At 41.3% G+C, this 17,759-nt stretch overlaps 1 protein-coding gene across 34 annotated transcripts in view; it reads left to right on the top strand.

The window, feature by feature from the left end:
• Positions 1-17,759, top strand: part of DOCK9 (dedicator of cytokinesis 9) — a 256,028-nt gene that overhangs the window by 186,989 nt on the left and 51,280 nt on the right. For 22 of the 34 annotated variants that reach the window (XM_074329468.1, XM_074329476.1, XM_019756904.2 and 19 more), the window contains exons 28-33: positions 6,531-6,677; positions 6,896-6,979; positions 7,591-7,702; positions 11,297-11,475; positions 11,721-11,834; positions 13,772-13,892. In XM_074329468.1, the coding sequence (XP_074185569.1) occupies positions 6,531-6,677; positions 6,896-6,979; positions 7,591-7,702; positions 11,297-11,475; positions 11,721-11,834; positions 13,772-13,892 (757 nt within the window). Of the gene's footprint in view, positions 1-6,530; positions 6,678-6,895; positions 6,980-7,590; positions 7,703-8,037; positions 8,080-11,296; positions 11,476-11,720; positions 11,835-13,771; positions 13,893-17,759 lie in introns of all 34 variants that reach the window. The other 12 variants (XM_074329465.1, XM_074329454.1, XM_074329460.1 and 9 more) reach the window with 1 other exon arrangement.

Raw genomic sequence — 17,759 nt, 5'->3', positions numbered from 1 at the left:
ACTGTTGTTTGCTATGTGCAGAGCACTGAGGAGAAATACACACAGAGTAGAGAGTGTACCCTCAACCTTGCAACTGACATAGTCCTTGGAGAAAGACAACATTTATCTTAGAACAGTTGGAGAAAACTGCAGGAAGGAGTATGTGTGCGCTCCAAAATGATAGGAGATTCATGTGGAAATAGAGATGGAACTTTACCAGGGCCTGGAAGATGCCACGTTAAGGGTGAAGAGCATGAATGTCAGGCACAGAAGGAGCTCATGCCCAGATGAGGCCTCTGTGGCTTGCTCTGTGACAGAGCTCAGACTTAGAGGAGAGGGGAAGAGTGGAAAACAAGATCAACTCATAAACAATGGGGAGATTATGGGGAGCTTCGAGGCCAAGCAGCCAGTGGTTTGGTAGAGACCACGGAGAGGTGGGGTAGGTTCCTCAGCAGGAGAGACGAGGCAAAAGAGCGTGTAACTGTGAGCTGAGTGACGTGGAAACTTTTATGCTTCCCTCTGGAGTTTAGCCTGTGGAACAGATTAATACACCTGTCATTTTTTTATATGACTGGGTTTTTTTAGCTCTCTAATTGCAGTAATATGAAAGGACATTTTATGGTGATGCTGATGAAGATCTAGCACTGGGGGAGGTGAGGTGAAATTGGAGATGAGGATGGAGAGCACTGTGAATGAATAAGAGAATTTGAGACAGAACTAATAATTTGACCCAGCAAGTCTACTTCTAAGTATCTACTGAAATGAAAATGTATTCACGCAGAGACCTGTGCAAATGTTCATAACAGCTTTATTCGTAATAGCAAAAACAACCAAAAGTCTATTAACTGGTGAACGGGTAAACAGATTGTGGTAACGCCACACAATGGAATACTACCTAGTAACAAAAAGGAACAAAGTACTGATTCTTACAACAACAGGGATGAATCTCAAAAGCATTGTGTTCAATAAAGGAAGTCACTGTAATCATACAGAGTACGTACTGTATGTGTCCATTTTATCACATTCTAGAAAAAGAAAAACTACAGGGACAGAAAACAGCAATTGTTTCCATGGGCTGGGGGTGGGGGAAGGCTTTCAAAGCGACACAAGGGTACTTTTATGGGGACAGAAATCTATGTGCTGGTGGTTACACAACTGTATTCACTTGTCAAGACTTACCAAACTATATACCTTAAAAGGGTGACTTTTAATGTATGTAAATTAATCCTCAATAAACCTGAATTAAACAAAAAGAACAAAGTAAAGTCAGATTTGAGTGGGGTAGGGTGGGGGGGAGGCCACCTAGACATTAAGTTTGAAAGCATAGAAGTGTGGAGTTTTTGAGAAAGATCACCAAGACATGGTTTACCAGGGAAGATGGGAGGTGATGAGTTATACTTGGCTTATCTTAAGCTGTAGGGCTGTAGGGTCAGCTGCTGTGACAGAGATCTAAAATAACAGTGACTTAAACAAGAAACAAAAGTTTATTTATTTTTATTTATTTTTCATTTTATTTACTTTTTAAATTAGTTTCAGGTGTACAAAACAACATACAGATTATAAATTTACACCCCTCACAAAGTGATAACCCCACCAAGTCTACTACCCATCTGACATCATACATAGTTATTATACCATCAACTATATTCCCTATGCTGTACTTTACATCCCATGAAAAGTTTCTTGTTGCTCACATGACAGTCCAAGCTAGTATGGGGGTTCTGCTCCACAAAGTTGATCGGGGGCCCAGACTCTTTCCATCTCACTGCTTTGTCTACCTAGAATGCTGCACGTTCTCCTGATCTAACTGAGTTCACCACCACATCCACGTGGAGCCAGCAGGAAGGAGAAACATATCATTTCCCTGTAAGGATATGACCTATTGCTACCCCATTGGCTAGACTTAATCACATGCTAGCTAGCTAGTCACTTACCTACAAGGGATTCTGGTAAATGTAGTCTTTATTCTGAGTGTGCACCCAGTTAAAAGGTTGAGGTTCTATTACCATGAGAGAGAAGAGAGAACAGATATTGGGGAGCAACCAGCAGTTGTTGCCACAAGGGGCAGTGGCACAGCCAAACAAATTTCCATTTGGTGGGTGGAGATTCAGGCTTGGGCGATAAAGAGAACAGATACAGCTAGAGAATAGATTTGTGAGTACCAGTCTGCTGAAATCATAAACTTAAGCTTTTCTCTGGGAAAAGCATTGTTTTAGTCTGAGTCGCCTGATGGGATTATCCATGGAAGAGATTTATTAGGGGCAATGACTATGAGGAGAAAAATGGGAAAGGAGCCCGGGAGAGAGTGGGAGAGCTATCAGATGGTAGTGTAGGTCTGACCCAAGGTGAAGGAAAGAAGGAAGGAAGGAAACATCTTCGACTGCAGTGCAGTTTGATGAGAAAATACTTGATCCATTTTTGACCATCAGAGGAGGCCCATGACCTCCAGGAACAAGCCTGTCTTGGTATTGATGCCACCCTCAGCCATGGGCCATGAGCAGCCCATGCAAGGGGTGGTCATGGTGCAAATGCAGCAGCAGATTTCAGAGCACTGCAGCTGGGCTGTAGGTGGGTCAGTTATGCTCCTTGAAGTTGGAGAGCTGAGTCACCATTTTCATGGCACCAGCAGGGTAGACAGAGAAATAAACATGGAGAGATTAGAGAAACAATGAAAATTATGAGGATATAGGAGAAAAAAAAGAAGAAAATAGAAAAAGTAATGTAATAATAAGGGAATAACTTCAGACTGCTGGGACATGTCATTGGCAGACTTCTTATCTACCCCATGACTTTTGTTGTTGTTTGCTAAGCCAAAAAACATGAAGTTTATTAGCTGTTGGTCTTATTTATCATATGTCACTGAGCAGTAAAATAGCCCATAGAAGAGAGATCTCCAAACCTCACAAGAGAGTAGAACACAGTAAGGAACAAACTATCAACCATTTGAAGACTGTTGTGAAGTTTTTGTACATTAAGCAGTGATTTGGGAAGCAGCATTTGTCAGATCCCAGACAACATGCTATGTAAGACGTGGTGTACCCCATTCCTGGTGTCTGCAAAGACGTGGCTGTTAGCAGTGGCGTTCACAGGATCCTTCACAGCAAGGCTGAGTGTCAGGGAGATCCCAGTCAGTTGAGGGGTCGGGTGACAGGAGCTGAGCAGCCAGGAGGATGGCACAGAAGTGGGGTGCAGGGACATAGCAGGTCGGCTGGAGGAGGCTGGGGGGTGTGGACAGGCGCCAGGCAACAGACCCTGCACCGGCAGCCTTGGTCGGAGGAGCACATGGTGGTGGCTGGGCCACTGGGCCGCAGGGAGAGCTTTATTTCCGTCTTCAAAGGCACTGAGGCGTCATCTCCTAATCACTGAACAGCATTGTTGGTTGGTTGGTATGTTAATTATCCACCATTTTGCACCACATCGTCTTTCTTTTTAATAAAAACTTTTTGTTACAGACATTTTAAAATAAATATAAAAGGAAAGAGAATAGTTTAGTGAATCTCATGTTGCTATTACCCAGCTTCAGCAGTTATCAGCATCGACTATTCTTTACATATCCAGCCTCACACTTTATGCCCCCAAACCTATCTTAAAAGCAATTTCTAAATATTTTATAACTTCTAAATATCTGTAAAAACCTTAGTGTGTTATCTCTAACAGATAAAGCCTTTTAAAAAGATGTAAGTACTATACTATTATTGCACTCAAAAGTTAGCCGTATTTCTTTCTTATCTAACATTCATTCTGTATTTAGTTTTCCCCCAGGTGTCTCACAAATGCCATTTTACTGTTGCTTTGTCTGAATTACGATCTAAACATAGTCCACACATTGCATTTGGTTGATGTGTTCCTGAAGTTACTGGATTCTCCAACTGTTCCCTCTCCATTTATTTGTTTTTTAATGCAATGTATTTGTTGAAGAAAATGAGCCATTTGTCCTGAAGAATTTCTCCCATTCTAGATTTGGCTGATTGTAACTTTGTGTGTTACTTGACATGGTTCTCTGGTCCCTATCTTTCCTGTAAACTTGTAGTGATATCTAGAGGCTCAACTCCATTCAGATTTAATTTGCTTTTTGTCAAGGACACTTCATAGCTGGCACTGCTGCATCACCTCCGGAGGCATGTGATGCCTCCTGATGGTCACACTTTTGGTTATGATACTATTGACTGATAGATTTATGTGGTACTCACCCCTTCCATCTATTATAGAGTTCCCTATCCACTTTTCCTGGTTTTCCTAGCTGTTGACTCAGCCACATTCTGGGAGACCTGTTTTTCAGGAGTGGCCATCTTGAGTTGCCCGCAGTCATGCCTGGTGGTTAGAACTGGCCTTACCTGAGGCTTTGGAAGCTGATCATCTATTGAGGCCAACAGCTCAGGATTAGAGCTATTGCTTGCACAATAACAAAATCCTTTTATAATTTCTACTGTTCTGCTTTTGAAAATAGGTAAAAAATAGGTAAACTTCAGATTCTCATTGATCCTTACCTCACTCAATTCTTGAGTCTATATAAGCTTACAAAGATTTTCTTGTTATTGGTTTGAGAATTGAAATTATTATTATTATTATTTTTTTTTAAACTTTTTTGTTTATGTAAGTGTGTTTTTCCAGGACCCATCAGCTCCAAGTCAAGCAGTTGTTTCAATCTAGTTGTGGAGGGCGCAGCTCACAGTGGCCCATGTGGGGATCGAACCAGCAACCTTGTTGTTAAGTGCACCGTGCTCTAACCAACTGAGCCAACCGGTTGCCCCGAGAATTGAGATTATTATAAAGCTAGTATTTCAAAGTTTTATAATAGGTTCTGGTGTTTAATGCATAAAATAATGCATGGTTTCATGTCAGAAATACCTAGGTTCCAGTTCCAGTTTTACAAAATACTATTTGTTTCATATTGGTATGCTGGTTTGGCTGCTCCAAAACAGGTCAAAATAATAGTGGCTTAAATAAGATAGAAGGTTCATCTCTCTCATTTGGAAAATTAGGAGCCAATAGGGAGCTTGGGTAGTGGGGGAGATTATCCCACAAGGTCATTCAGGGACTCAATCTCCTTCAAATACCCCGTTATCTAGCCCAGGTGTCACCCTCACCCACATGGTTGAGAAACTGGCTCACCCCCACCACACATTCCAGGCAATGGTAAAGAAGAGAACTGAGAAGGTGAGCAGCTCCTTTCATGGGCATGGCTGAAAGAGGCACGGATCACTTCCTCTTATAGCCCATTGGCTAGAACTCAGTCCCATGGTCCTTTTCTAGCCACAAGTTAGGCTGGGAAATGTGGTCTCTAGCTGGACAGCTGTGTGCCCCTGTAAAACCCAGGGGTTCCTCTACTAAAATGGAGAAGGAAAGGAGGGATAGTAAGGTCAGTTAGTACTCATCACTGAATCTCTCTAAGCTTCAGTTTCCTCATCTGTAAAATGGGAATGAAAATACCTCCTGTTGTGGCTGTTAGAATCACATGCACAAATGGATAAATACATGGAGCATCTCATTCAGTGCCCTCCACATTTCTGGCCCTCAGTAAATGGTTCCATTTATTGTCAGCAGGGAGGGGGCGGTGCGGTGGCACAGAGCAGAAAGAGCACAGGCCTTGGACTCATGGTAGATCTGAATTTGAATCTTTGTTAGTTGTCAGTTGTATGACTGAGGACACATTTACCTAACCTTTCTAACCCTCTGTAAAATGAGGGTTAAACTTGCAAGGTATTTAATTAAAAAGCACATGGAAATATCCTGTGCAGTTCCTGATGTGTAGAAGGTAAACAGTAAATGGTAGCCGGTTGTTAAGTAGTCTGGGTGTAATTTCTCAGGTAAGCATTCCTGATGGGGAAAAATTACTACTGTGTTTCCCTGAAAATAAAACCTACCCCGAAAGTAAGCCCCAGTTAAGATCGTCAGCCAGACGGACACATTTAGTACGTTATGGCGATGTTCCAGAAGAAGATGACATGACTGTATTTGAATAAATGTAGATTGTTGTACGTGATAAAATAAGACATCCCCTAAAAATACAGCCCAATGCGTCTTTTGGAGCAAAAATTAATGTAAGACCCGGTCTTATTTTGGGGGAAATACGGTATAAGACCCAGTCTTATTTTCGGGAAACTCGGTGTGTAAAGTTAATTTGAGGAGTACTGCTTCTAAGCATCTGGGAACATTCAATCACCAATCTGTATTTTCAGTTTGAATGCTGGAAGCTTAAACCTAAGGCAGTGGTTTCTAAAGAAGTCTCTGAGAGGCACACGTATTAGAATGAACAAAAGTACTCAGTAAAAATGCAGCTCTTCATCAGCCTCTCTGTGATTTTTATAAACCTCTCCAAGGTGATCTTTATCACGCTGAAGTTTGAGATCTCGGGTCTAATCCATAGCACTTACTTGAAGTATTAGAAGACTTGGGCAGTGCTTTGAGGGAAGAAAGAATAATTCATTGTATCTAACTTCAGAAAAATAAGATTAGAATGCTGCGTTTCTTAAATGGATCCAGATGTAAGATCCACCCCCAAAGTGTTGCAACTTAAAAAGTAATGAATGTTTGCTCTAAATTCTTTTCAGTTATTGCGAAACCAGAGATTCCCTGCATCGTATCATCACGCAGTGGAAACCGTTGTGAATATGCTGATGCCGCACATCACTCAGAAGTTTCGAGATAACCCAGAGGCATCTAAGAATGCGAATCATAGCCTTGCTGTCTTCATCAAGGTGAGGGCCTCCAGGCGAGAGGGTGTCTCCAGGCTAAGTGACTAGGGTGTTCTTTCTGGCTGAGAGATTAGTATATAGTAGTAAGTGGTTAGTTGCTCAATGTCAGTGGCATGTGTGTACGCTAAAGGGTAAACATTTACAATGAAGACTGATGAGAACCCAACTTTCCGAAATGTTGGGGCCTAAATACTTACCTTTGTGGGTTGTTTCATCCACAGAGATGTTTCACCTTCATGGACAGAGGCTTCGTCTTTAAGCAGATCAACAACTACATCAGCTGCTTTGCTCCTGGAGATCCAAAGGTAGGGTGTGTGTTACACACTGCTCTTGTCCCGCTGATTCGCTTCCAGGAACCTGCCTGTTTTTCTGGGTTCACACCAGAATTTTCTTTCAGACCCAGAAGCACTATTCACTCCCCTTTCTTGAAGATACTAACTAGTACTTACTTACAATATTAAGGCATGAGATATTAGGGACACTAATTCCAAATGTGCAGTAAACATATCTATTGATTTTTCTCATAAACACCTGAAAGGACTTCTCAAGTGCAAAACTAACAGTACATGTATTGGGAATCATAGTTTATTTAGCAAGGTAATAGAAGTAACCCCGTAGCCTTTCTCTTACTCATTTTTTTTTATTGTATTCAGTCTGTGTCTATAATTATAAGCTGCCTGAAATCCTTTATTGAAGTAGGAGGAGCATAAATAATAAATGCCCTCAATGAAACGTGTTCTTAATTTTCAAACAGCTCCCTGCAGCCATTCTAAAATCTAAAAGAGCGTAGAGCGTGCCATTCCAAGAAGGTCAGGAAGCTAAAGACTGGGTGTATTGTTTCATGCAGGGCTTTGAGGATGCAGTATAAAGTGTCTAGCAAGGTATTTAACTTAGGACTAAACATTTTTTCCTGCAGACCCTCTTTGAATACAAGTTTGAATTTCTCCGTGTGGTGTGCAATCATGAGCATTATATTCCTTTGAATTTACCGATGCCATTTGGAAAAGGCAGGATTCAAAGATACCAAGGTAATCTTACCTCTTTGCATATATTAACTTAGTCTTTTCACTAGGAAAGCCACTTGTTTTAAATAAGATAAGGGAATTGATTCCAACCTTTCATTAGGATTTTTTATTTTTTTCATTGCTGGATTAATTTTTTTTTCTTGTTAAATTTCCATGTTAAAAGATACTGACAAAATGTTCTTCGGGAACTTACTTTTCAGCAAACTTACCAGACAACAGATAATGTTAGTGTGACTCTTTTTCATTGAAAAATTCCTTTGCTTCAACAATAGAAATCCATTTTACTTACTGTAGTTTATTTTTATTTGTTTCACTTTTCCTTTTTTCTCATGAATTAGCTTTTCTTTCACCAACTGTGGAGTCAAATGAAACTCCTGTAGGTAGGTGTGGGGTGTGATGCTTGCTTTCTTGCATTTTCCTCCTTTAAAAGAAAAAGAATGCAAGGATGGCTGAAATGCTTTCATATGCTTTTCACTCAGGCATTTCCCATATACTTGGATCAGTGTTTAAACTCATGACAAACCAGCAAATGTGTTCTCACTGTAGCTAAGACATTGCTATGACATACAGGGAGGAATCTCACTTTTTGCTCCTGGATCCTCTAGGATGTTTCTTTAAGAAGTAAAACAAACAAAAAAGCCCTGCTTCACTCCAAAAATGTATTATTCCACCATTTTCATAGCCCTTGTCGATAGTGGTGGCTGTAACCTAAATCACAAGCAACATGGCTTTTCACTGCTTTTTATGTTTGCATGTTGAGTCTTTCTTAACTGTTCTGTATCCTCTTTAAGTTTGAAGAGAGTTAAGCTCATAGAGATTTCTTTATCTTCATTGAATAAATCGAATGAATCAAATTAGTCTTTTAGGTTTGTCAAGTGATATTTACTGAATTTAGTTCCTTGTGTGTGATCAGGATTATTTATGCTAAAGGAGAGAGAAAGTAGAAGGATGCCACCAAACTATTAATAACACCTAAATCAACTGACTCAGAAATTCAGAGAGAAATGTACAAAGACATTGATTCAGAGACATAAATATCTTCCCCCCGCCAGACTCTGACTGACTTTTAAGCAATGAGAAGGGGGATTGTGGCCCCGGAGTTGGCATTCATGCATTCAACAAATATTTACTCACCAACTGTGTCTAGCCCCAGGATACAGTTGTGGACAAGTGTCCACGTAAAAACGTCCAAACCTGTGAAGAATTTTTATAAGACTTTATTTGAACCAAACTAATGACAGTTGCCGGGAAGCAAGATCTCAAATGCTTCTTAGAATAGCAGTTTGCAGCTTCCTTTATGCATTTTGAATTAAGGAGAGAACTGAGAAAGATTATATGAAGGTGGGAGAAAACAAGGCAGGGATTGGATTGCAGGATTGTTAACAAGATTATATGCTTTCTTGAGGGTGGTTATATCAAAGGTATTAACCTAGATGCTCAGAAACAATGGGCAGGGCTTATTACTTAAGGCAAAGATAGACCTTTTACTAAAAAAGTTATGTGCTCGGGGCATGACTACCCACCATGACCTGCCCAGTGAGGAATTAGTGACCAGATCACCCTGAGAGGTTACTTTCTGTAGAACCCCTTTTTTGTCCACACAAGGATGAAAACTGGCTGTTACTGAAGGGAAATCATGTAGAATGTTAGAGAGGGAAATGTGCTAAGGAGAGAAAAACAAAGGAAGGAAAGGGGCTATGACATGGGGGTGACATCTGAGATAGAGTGACCAGGAAAATGGTGATCCGAAGAAAGCGAGGGGTTGAGCCAGGTGCGGGCCTGAAGGAAAACATTCTGGGCCTTCGTAACAGCCAGTTATTCAGCACCCCCATCCAACCCCGGCCCAGCTGTCTGGTCTCACTCCCCACTGTTCCCCACATTTCAGACACACCTGCGACTCCCAGCACCCCAAACGTGGCTTGTCCACCCCTAACACCCTTAACCTTAGATAGCCACCTCCCTGGGGGAGCCCTCATCTGCCTCCCCAGCCGGTCACTCAGCACCTCCAATGTGATGCCTCAGGCTCCTCCTCCCCTTTCCCAGCACCTCAGCTGGAATTAATCACTTCCAACCTTGTACTTCAAACCTCATCAGATCCTCCCTCACTTCACAGCCAGTCATTAGTCCGTCTGTACTTGGGGACCGTGACTATCCTTTCCTTTCCCCTGTCAGTGCTGAGGGCAGCTCTTCATACCCATGGTCGGGCAGTGCACGTTTGCTAATGCCTGCCTTCCCCTCTGACCCAGCAGGGCCCAATTGCTTGTCGTGCAGAACTCAGTGAAGTGGCACCCCTTCCGGTGCCCAGCAGACTCACAAGCTCTCAGCAGACTGCTGAGTATTTGGTGACAAGAGGGGCTGCCTCTTGTCACATGGGTGCATGGGCATAGGTCACCTACAGATTACTCACTGATAGGAATAAGTGTTTTTAGCATTCTCCTTCCTCTCTCCCTTCTCACTGTTTGCCCCTTCTGTCTCCGTGGGTGTGCACGTGTGCAGTTAAACCCATAAAGTTTTCTTCTAAGGGATTTATGTGAATTCAAGCTGTGAACTGCCATTAGGATAAACTGGGCTTAACATAAACAGTGGACATAATTATTCTAGAAAGAGAAATCATCTTTCCTTGGCTTCTGCTAAAGGGGTTCCTAAGACGTGGGTCAGTATTTTGGATAGGATTAGAAGTAACTATTAATAATATGAAATTAAAGTCAAAGGAGGGTTCTATAGATGGTTCTCTAATAATGGGTTCAGTATAAAAGTTCAAATCCTGGCTGTAGCTTACTGAAAAGTGTGTTTCAGAGTGATGTTCAGCTACTTCTATCTGCCCTCCCTCTGTAGCTCTCACGATTGCTTCTCTTTTCCAGAAGAGCTTTCAATTTTGTCTTTTAGCTTGCTGGTGATTTACTAGTTTGGGTTACTAGTTTACTACATTTTAGTTGTAGTTTATATTAGTTTTTAATGTGCTTTTAGAGGTGCAGAAGTATTAAGAGTATATATTTTTTAAATTCTGTATTAAATCAGTTCTCCATTCAGTGATAGCAAAATAAATAGGTTATATGCTAACTTGTTAATTTTAAATACATTGGATTTTAATGGGCGTATTAATGGCCACGAAATGGGTCAATGAACTCATTTAGTAAAGAACATTTTAATAGACTGTATATTTATTTTTTCTTTAATTACATATTTGTTATCCATAGATCACTCCTCAATAATGCTGTCAATTAGTGCAACTTTGTATTTTTTAACTTCATGTCCATAACAAAATTATATTTGTAATGTAATATATGTTCTATATTCTATACATTTGTACTAAAGCTATTCACTAACTTTATTAAATAGGATGTATAATAATAATATTTTTCAAAATCAAAATGCAGTACAGTTGTTTGTGTTCAAATTTTGTTTTCATTTAAGAGTTCCATGTGTTGAGAAGTAGAGCAGTCTTTTCGCTAATCCTCCCTTTGCAGTTGGCAGCCAAGTCTAATCCTTGGGTGACACACACAGGGTGGGCTGAATGCACGGGGTGGGCTTGGTTTTTATTTTATTCAAAGAGCATTACAGTCTCTCTGACTAACGCAGTTTCCATCCTCATTGCAGATCTCCAGCTGGACTACTCATTGACAGATGAGTTCTGCAGAAACCACTTCTTGGTGGGACTGTTACTGCGGGAGGTGGGGACTGCCCTGCAGGAGTTTCGGGAGGTCCGGCTGATTGCCATCAGCGTGCTCAAGAACCTGCTGATAAAGCATTCTTTTGATGACCGATACGCTTCACGGGTGAGTGGTCCCCAAAGAAAGGAAATGTGGATTGATACACATCCTTTATGTTCAGTAATGTAAAGAACGTAACCAATTAGAAAATTAGTGGTAACCACATTAAGACTTCCCTCTGTTTATGCAATAAAATCTAATAGCAGTCTTCCTAGGAAGGGTCCAAACACAGGGGATGGCCATTGCCAGCTCAGGCCATCATTAAATTCTCAGAGCCTGGGAGGAACTTATAAGGTGTGCCTTTCTTTCAGAGCCATCAAGCAAGGATAGCCACTCTCTACCTGCCTCTGTTTGGCCTGCTGATCGAAAATGTCCAGCGGATCAACGTGAGGGATGTGTCACCCTTCCCTGTCAACCCTGGCAGTGTACGTAAGCATATTCACGTAGGCACAGCCTGTATTCATTTCCTGGGGCTGCCCTAAGAAAGTACCACAAACTGGGTGGCCCAAAACACCAGAAATGTATTCTCTCAGAGTCAGGAGGCCAGAAGTCCAAAATCAAGCTGTCACCAGGGTTGGTTCCTTCTGGAGGCTGTGGGTGAAAAGCATGTCCCCTGTCTCAGACCCAGCCTCTGACGGTCGCCCGAAATCCTTGGATTCTTTGGCTCGTAGCTGCATCACTCCCGTCTCAGCTTCCGTCCTCACACAGCCTTCTCCCTGCTGTGTGTCTGCGACTCTGGTATCCCCTGCTTTTCTTATAAGGACACAGTGATTAAGTATAGGGTCCACCCTAATCCAAACGACCTCATCTTACCTTACATCTTAATTACATCTGCAAAGACTCTATTTCCAAATAAGATCACATTCTGAGGTTCTGGGTGGATATAAATTTGAGGGTGACACTGTTCAACCCAGTGCATACCTGTCCTTTTCCTTTTTTCTTTTTTTTTTTGCCACTACCCAGAATAATCCACAGTACTCCGGGTAAATTACATTTCTGGCTAAGATGGGGTCAGTCAGTAAACCTTCAATTCTTGTTAAAAATCATTATATAAAAGCCATTCTTTCTTGGCCCAATACCTTGTAAAACCTCAGGATCTTCTTTGTGTATTCAACAAATACTGATAGTGGAGGGACATTAAAAAACACACACACAAAAACACATAGTTCTAACCCGTGTATTATGAGAGCTCAGTGCTCGCCCCAGTTCTGATTATAACATACAACACAGTCTTGGAAATGCCACCTCTTTGGGCTAAAGTTTCTCTCTGTCTATAATTTTAGAAAGTCAGGTGATATTAGAAAGTCAGGTGAGATGTTAGAGAGGCCGAGGTGAATGATGCAAGCTCCCTCTCCAAGAATTGACTACCTTAATTTATGTTATTTCATAAAAATGTACTGAGAATTAAGTTGACTGAAGGATGATCCCAGAAATTATCTCAAAATGTTTTGGTTGAGGCCACCTGCCGTTAATTTGGACAGATGCTACCAGTTCAGCAGTTTCCTTTCCCTTTTACTCTGGACCTATACACTGGCTCAGATGTTAATCTTGTGTACACTTTGTTGTATAGTGTACACTTAGCGAGTTTCCTTGTGTGTTTCATCCCTTTTCCCCAAACAGTGATGCACTGTCCTATTTTTCTTTTTATTAGTTTCAGGTGCAGAAGACAAAGTAATACTTAGGCGTTTATCATTTATGTCCCTCACACTGTGCATTGTCCCTTTTTTTTATACTATCTCTGCACTTCTGAGTACACCTAAGTACTTCAGGGCATAATGCTACTTCTCTGTACGGCCTCAGTCCTGAGAAGAATGAGCACAAGGTCTTTCCTTGGCTCTCAGCAAGTAAAATCCTTTTTGTAACATAACTGCACAATTAACATAATTTCTCCACCGATGGAGAGCTCACAGGAAGTGCCCAACTTGCAGAGACTTTTACTGCTGCTATTGTGACTCACCGTTGCTCCTTTGGGATGATTTCTGACGTGAGAAAAAAACCAGTGTTCCAGTGAGAAAGAGCCCAGGAGGCTTTTTTATGAAGGAAAAAAACATAACAAAATGATCTAACTAGATGTTGGACATCAGAGCTTCTAGGGAGAGAAATGACTTCGTGGGCCCAGATTTCTCTACCTCCCTCCCTCAGACTTTAAATATTCTGTGCCCCCTTCCCCTTGCTCTTTCTTTGACCCACCGCCACCTTCCTCCCTGTCACAGGACGTGCAGCTGCTTCTCCCACTCAGGCGCATTTAACTTGTCAGGTTGTCCTGTCTTGTTCTAACACTTGCCCTCACAATCCCAAGAACAGTTGATGACCCTCTTAAAAATCATCTTTGATTATTTCTTCTCTTCCTCCCCTTTGACAGACTGTGAAGGAGGAATCGCTTACTTTGCCAGCTGTAAACCCATTAGTGACCCCGCAGAAATCGGGAAACACCCTGGACCACAACCTGCACAAAGACCTGTTTGGCGCCATCTCTGGCATTGGTAACGCGTGTGCTCTTCTCTGCCCCACGCTAGTTTCATTCTGAAAGTGTCTTTAATTCAATAGTTTGTTAGATTTCAAATTGGAACGTTGAAGTCTGAGTTTCTGCTTTGAAAATTCTCTTCCTGGTTTTGATAGTTGACGACTAAAACTCTACACTGAAATAGAGATCCCAGATGCTTATGAATTCCCAAACTAGTACACTTAATTAATTGGTACTGTTTGCTTTTTGTTTACGCTTAAGTTAATTTATCATTTTAAATCTTCACTTGGAGTGTGTATGCTTTTAGAAGAGGAGTATCTTTGCACATACGTTTGTGGGGGTGAGTAGGATTTATTTATAGTGTTAGAATTTAGATGAAATGTGACAAAGTAATTACTTAAGGAGAGAGTGGTTTATAGCTGGGATGCAATCCTGAAATTGGTTTTCTAAAATCTTTCCTGGAATATTTTTTCTCTCTGAGATAATGTACAAGTAGTCCCGTGGGGAAGAAAACAGATGGCATAAATCAAGATCCAAATGGAGTAGTTTCTCCAAAAGAAAATGCCTGAGAAGTGTACTTATTAATAGTCTAACTAATTGAGCCCCTCCCTGTGCTAGTTCCTTCATAAAGATAATGGTACAAAAAACAATGTCTTCACAGAATTGTCATAGATACTCAAAGGCTTGTTCTGTCTTGCTTTATACCTTTCTTTTATACCACACTGGGAATAAATGAAACGTCTTCTTATGACTAGTGTCTAGACGACCCAATAATAGGACTAACTCCTAGAGCAGAATAAAGGGCAGTCCTTTTAGCTGATTAATTTGCAGGACTGTTCATTCTGAGCTTGTCCTTCTGCGTTGTTCTATGTTATTTCAGGTAGGTGATGAAACTGGGCGGAATATAAAACTGGGAACCTCACACTGATGCCCAAATTTATCCTACAACACCACCACCAATCCTTACTTATATTCATGTATGTTTTTCATACTTACCTCGTGTGGCATCATAACGATTACATGAGTGAATTCATGTACAGTGCTCAGAGCAGATCCTAGCACGTGTTTCCAGCAGCCTTTCTCCTGGGTCCTTGGCTCAGTCTTCTCCATCTTGCTCTGCGCATGTGCTCAGCCACTGCTCTGGGAGCGGATGGGGCCTCCCTTCGGAGGGTTTTGTCTGCAGTGGTTCACAGCACTGGCTTCACAGTCAGACAGATGTGGCTGGGGAACTGGACCCCACCATTTCCTTCTTGCCACAGGCAGGGTGTCTCTTCACTCTGTGTCCACAGCTCCAAAACAGTCGTGGTGAGGGATGCAGAGTTAATACGATGTGTGCAATGCTGGGCATGGTAAACCCTGAGTGTTAATATTTGACTGCCGTTATAACAAGCATAATTCGTGAGCATTATTCATGGTCTGCAGTATACTCTCAGTAGCCAACTGGGTGAGTCCTGGAGCCTAGGAATGGGGTGAAATCGTGCTCTGTAGGATTCAAGACTGTGGAAATTATCTAACTAGAGTGGGGTGATGTTTCGACTCTGATTTCATTCTCCAATTCCCCATTCACCTTGTTAGGGTTAGGATGCATGGAGAACACAAAGATGAAGCATTGGGTAGCTTCAACCTGACTCCATTACTCTGTGCTCATGACGAAGTTATGGAAAGTACTTGAGACTCCGTGTGTCTTTTCACTCTTTCTTGAATTTTAAGATCTGAATCCACTCTTCATAGCGATTCACCATAACAAACTTAATCATACTCAGGCTTTATTGGTATTTCTCCCCATTTTTAAAGGCTTAAATCCTTGTTCACTTGTAGGAATGCTGTCCAGGGAAGTCCCGCCTATGAATTAGGTTTACTGGTTGTTTTCCGGCAGCTGTAGCAACTCTTCTTGTATTCCTCACGGAGTTTCCACTTAGTCCCAGTGATTATCCTTCAAGAGTAGACGTTCTCTTTACATCTCCATTTAGAAGAAATCCTGTTTCCATGCAGAATGAGAATGTGCCCTCAGAAGTTTTTTTTAATGTTTTTTGGAACATGGTGCGTGAAAATTTCCAAAACTGACTTATGCATTGCTGGATACAAGTGCTCTGCAGTTACATTCATTTTAAAACGCACGCATTCTTAGGCTGAGGTTCCTTTTACCCCCTACTCAGTGTATTGCTTTGGGTTGTCGGTACAAAGGGGAGAGAGGCAAACTAACATTTTACATACATGTTGTTTAAGATTTTTTTAAGTTATGTACTGGGTCAGGACATTGAATATAAACACACACACACACACACACACAATAGGAACATAATTCTAAACATGTTGATCTTGATTTATTGCATTTTCATCTGTTTGCCTTAGATTAGGGCTGTAGTGCTGGAATTGAGCCTAAAACTCTGAGAATGTAGGATCTGATTTTACTTTCCTGAGGACTTCTTTGTACTGAGCTCTGTGTTCTACATTAAATATCCAAGTCCATTAAAAGTCCAAGTACATTAGGAGGACTATAATTATAATTTGGTCATAACGTATGTTTCTTTGCTCTCTGAATATAAGAAAAGGCTTATTGTTTTTTCCTAGGGTTTCCACCTGCTTCTTGTGACAGTCAGTCACACGGTTTCTATTCTGCGGAATGCAGCCTGTGGGCAATGGTTTACATGTTCCATCCTTCACTTACATTTTCAAATTCCTCTGGCTCTTCTTTTCTTGATTTTAACTAGGGTTTCCAGGTGGGAATTCCCGCCTGTTCTCAGGAATTTTTTTCGCTTTCCCATTCCCAAATCCCGAGAAAAGTTGGTTGGGAAATTGGGAAAATCGTCCCCTTGAACCCACGTGGTTGGTAGTATTGGCCGTCACTTTGTGGAAATGATTCATCGTGGAGAACAGAAAACAGTTTATATCTCGGGATTCGGGAACGGGAAAGCGGGGGGAAAATTCCTGAGAAAGGGCGGGAATTTCTGCCGGGAAACCCTAATTTTAATACATTGAATCACTTTCAGAGATGGTGGTGGATAAACCTGAGTGTTAGGTCGGGGAAGGGATTAATTTAGAAGTCCACGGCAGCTAATTTGCAGGATGAAACCTGAAAATGGCCAGTGTGTTGGGAGCTGCCAGGTAAAGGCATCTTCAGCATGGGCTTGGGAGACTGTGCTTACACCATGCTAAGCACAGGCCAAAGGACTCCTGGAGCCGTCTGCAGCACCAGCCAGGCCTCTCAGCTGAGGCATGCCTTTTGGTTCAGCACAGAATATACAAGACTGAGAGTCATTTTTAATTATGTGAATTGCTTACTTCTTATCTAAGCAGGAAGTCAGTCTATTACTTTTAAAAATCCCACAGTACCGAAGTGGGGGGCTGATTTCTGCCTTCAAATGCTGTTTTTTCACAGATGTCACAAATTTTATGTCTAAGTTAGATTTCCTGTCTGCTTGTAACTCTTTATTGCAAAGCTTCCCCAAATTCTCAGTTTACTTGCTGTCAGAATAATTTTTTCACAGATGCCCCAGGCAAAAAGAAACACCTAACAGTTCTATCTATTAGGTACTTAGTGCCAAATAACTTACGTTCTTATATTCTTACAACTTAGTAGGCATTTGAAAAAATATAAATTTAAAGAAAAAAATTTTTACTTTTAATAAGCACAACTCTTACTAATGAGATGTGTGCCTGTTGGGCACTGCCAAGCTTCTCAGATTTGGAATCAGATTGCTCACAGCCCTCATTTCCTGTTCCACATTGATTTTCACCCAGTACTTGCTTTTCATCATAACAACCACTAAATACCCAGCTTCACAAAGAGATGACATCATTGAAAGGAATGTAGCATGATTTAACGTTGAAACTACAGTTTCCGACAGATGTCCTGTATCATTCTATTTTCCTTAAAAATCTAAAG

The sequence above is a fragment of the Rhinolophus sinicus genome, linkage group LG04, assembly GCF_036562045.2.
Source record: "Rhinolophus sinicus isolate RSC01 linkage group LG04, ASM3656204v1, whole genome shotgun sequence".
Taxonomy (NCBI): Eukaryota; Metazoa; Chordata; class Mammalia; order Chiroptera; family Rhinolophidae; genus Rhinolophus; species Rhinolophus sinicus.
Note: the sequence above shows the minus strand (reverse complement) of the source record. Positions and strands in the feature narration are given on the sequence as shown.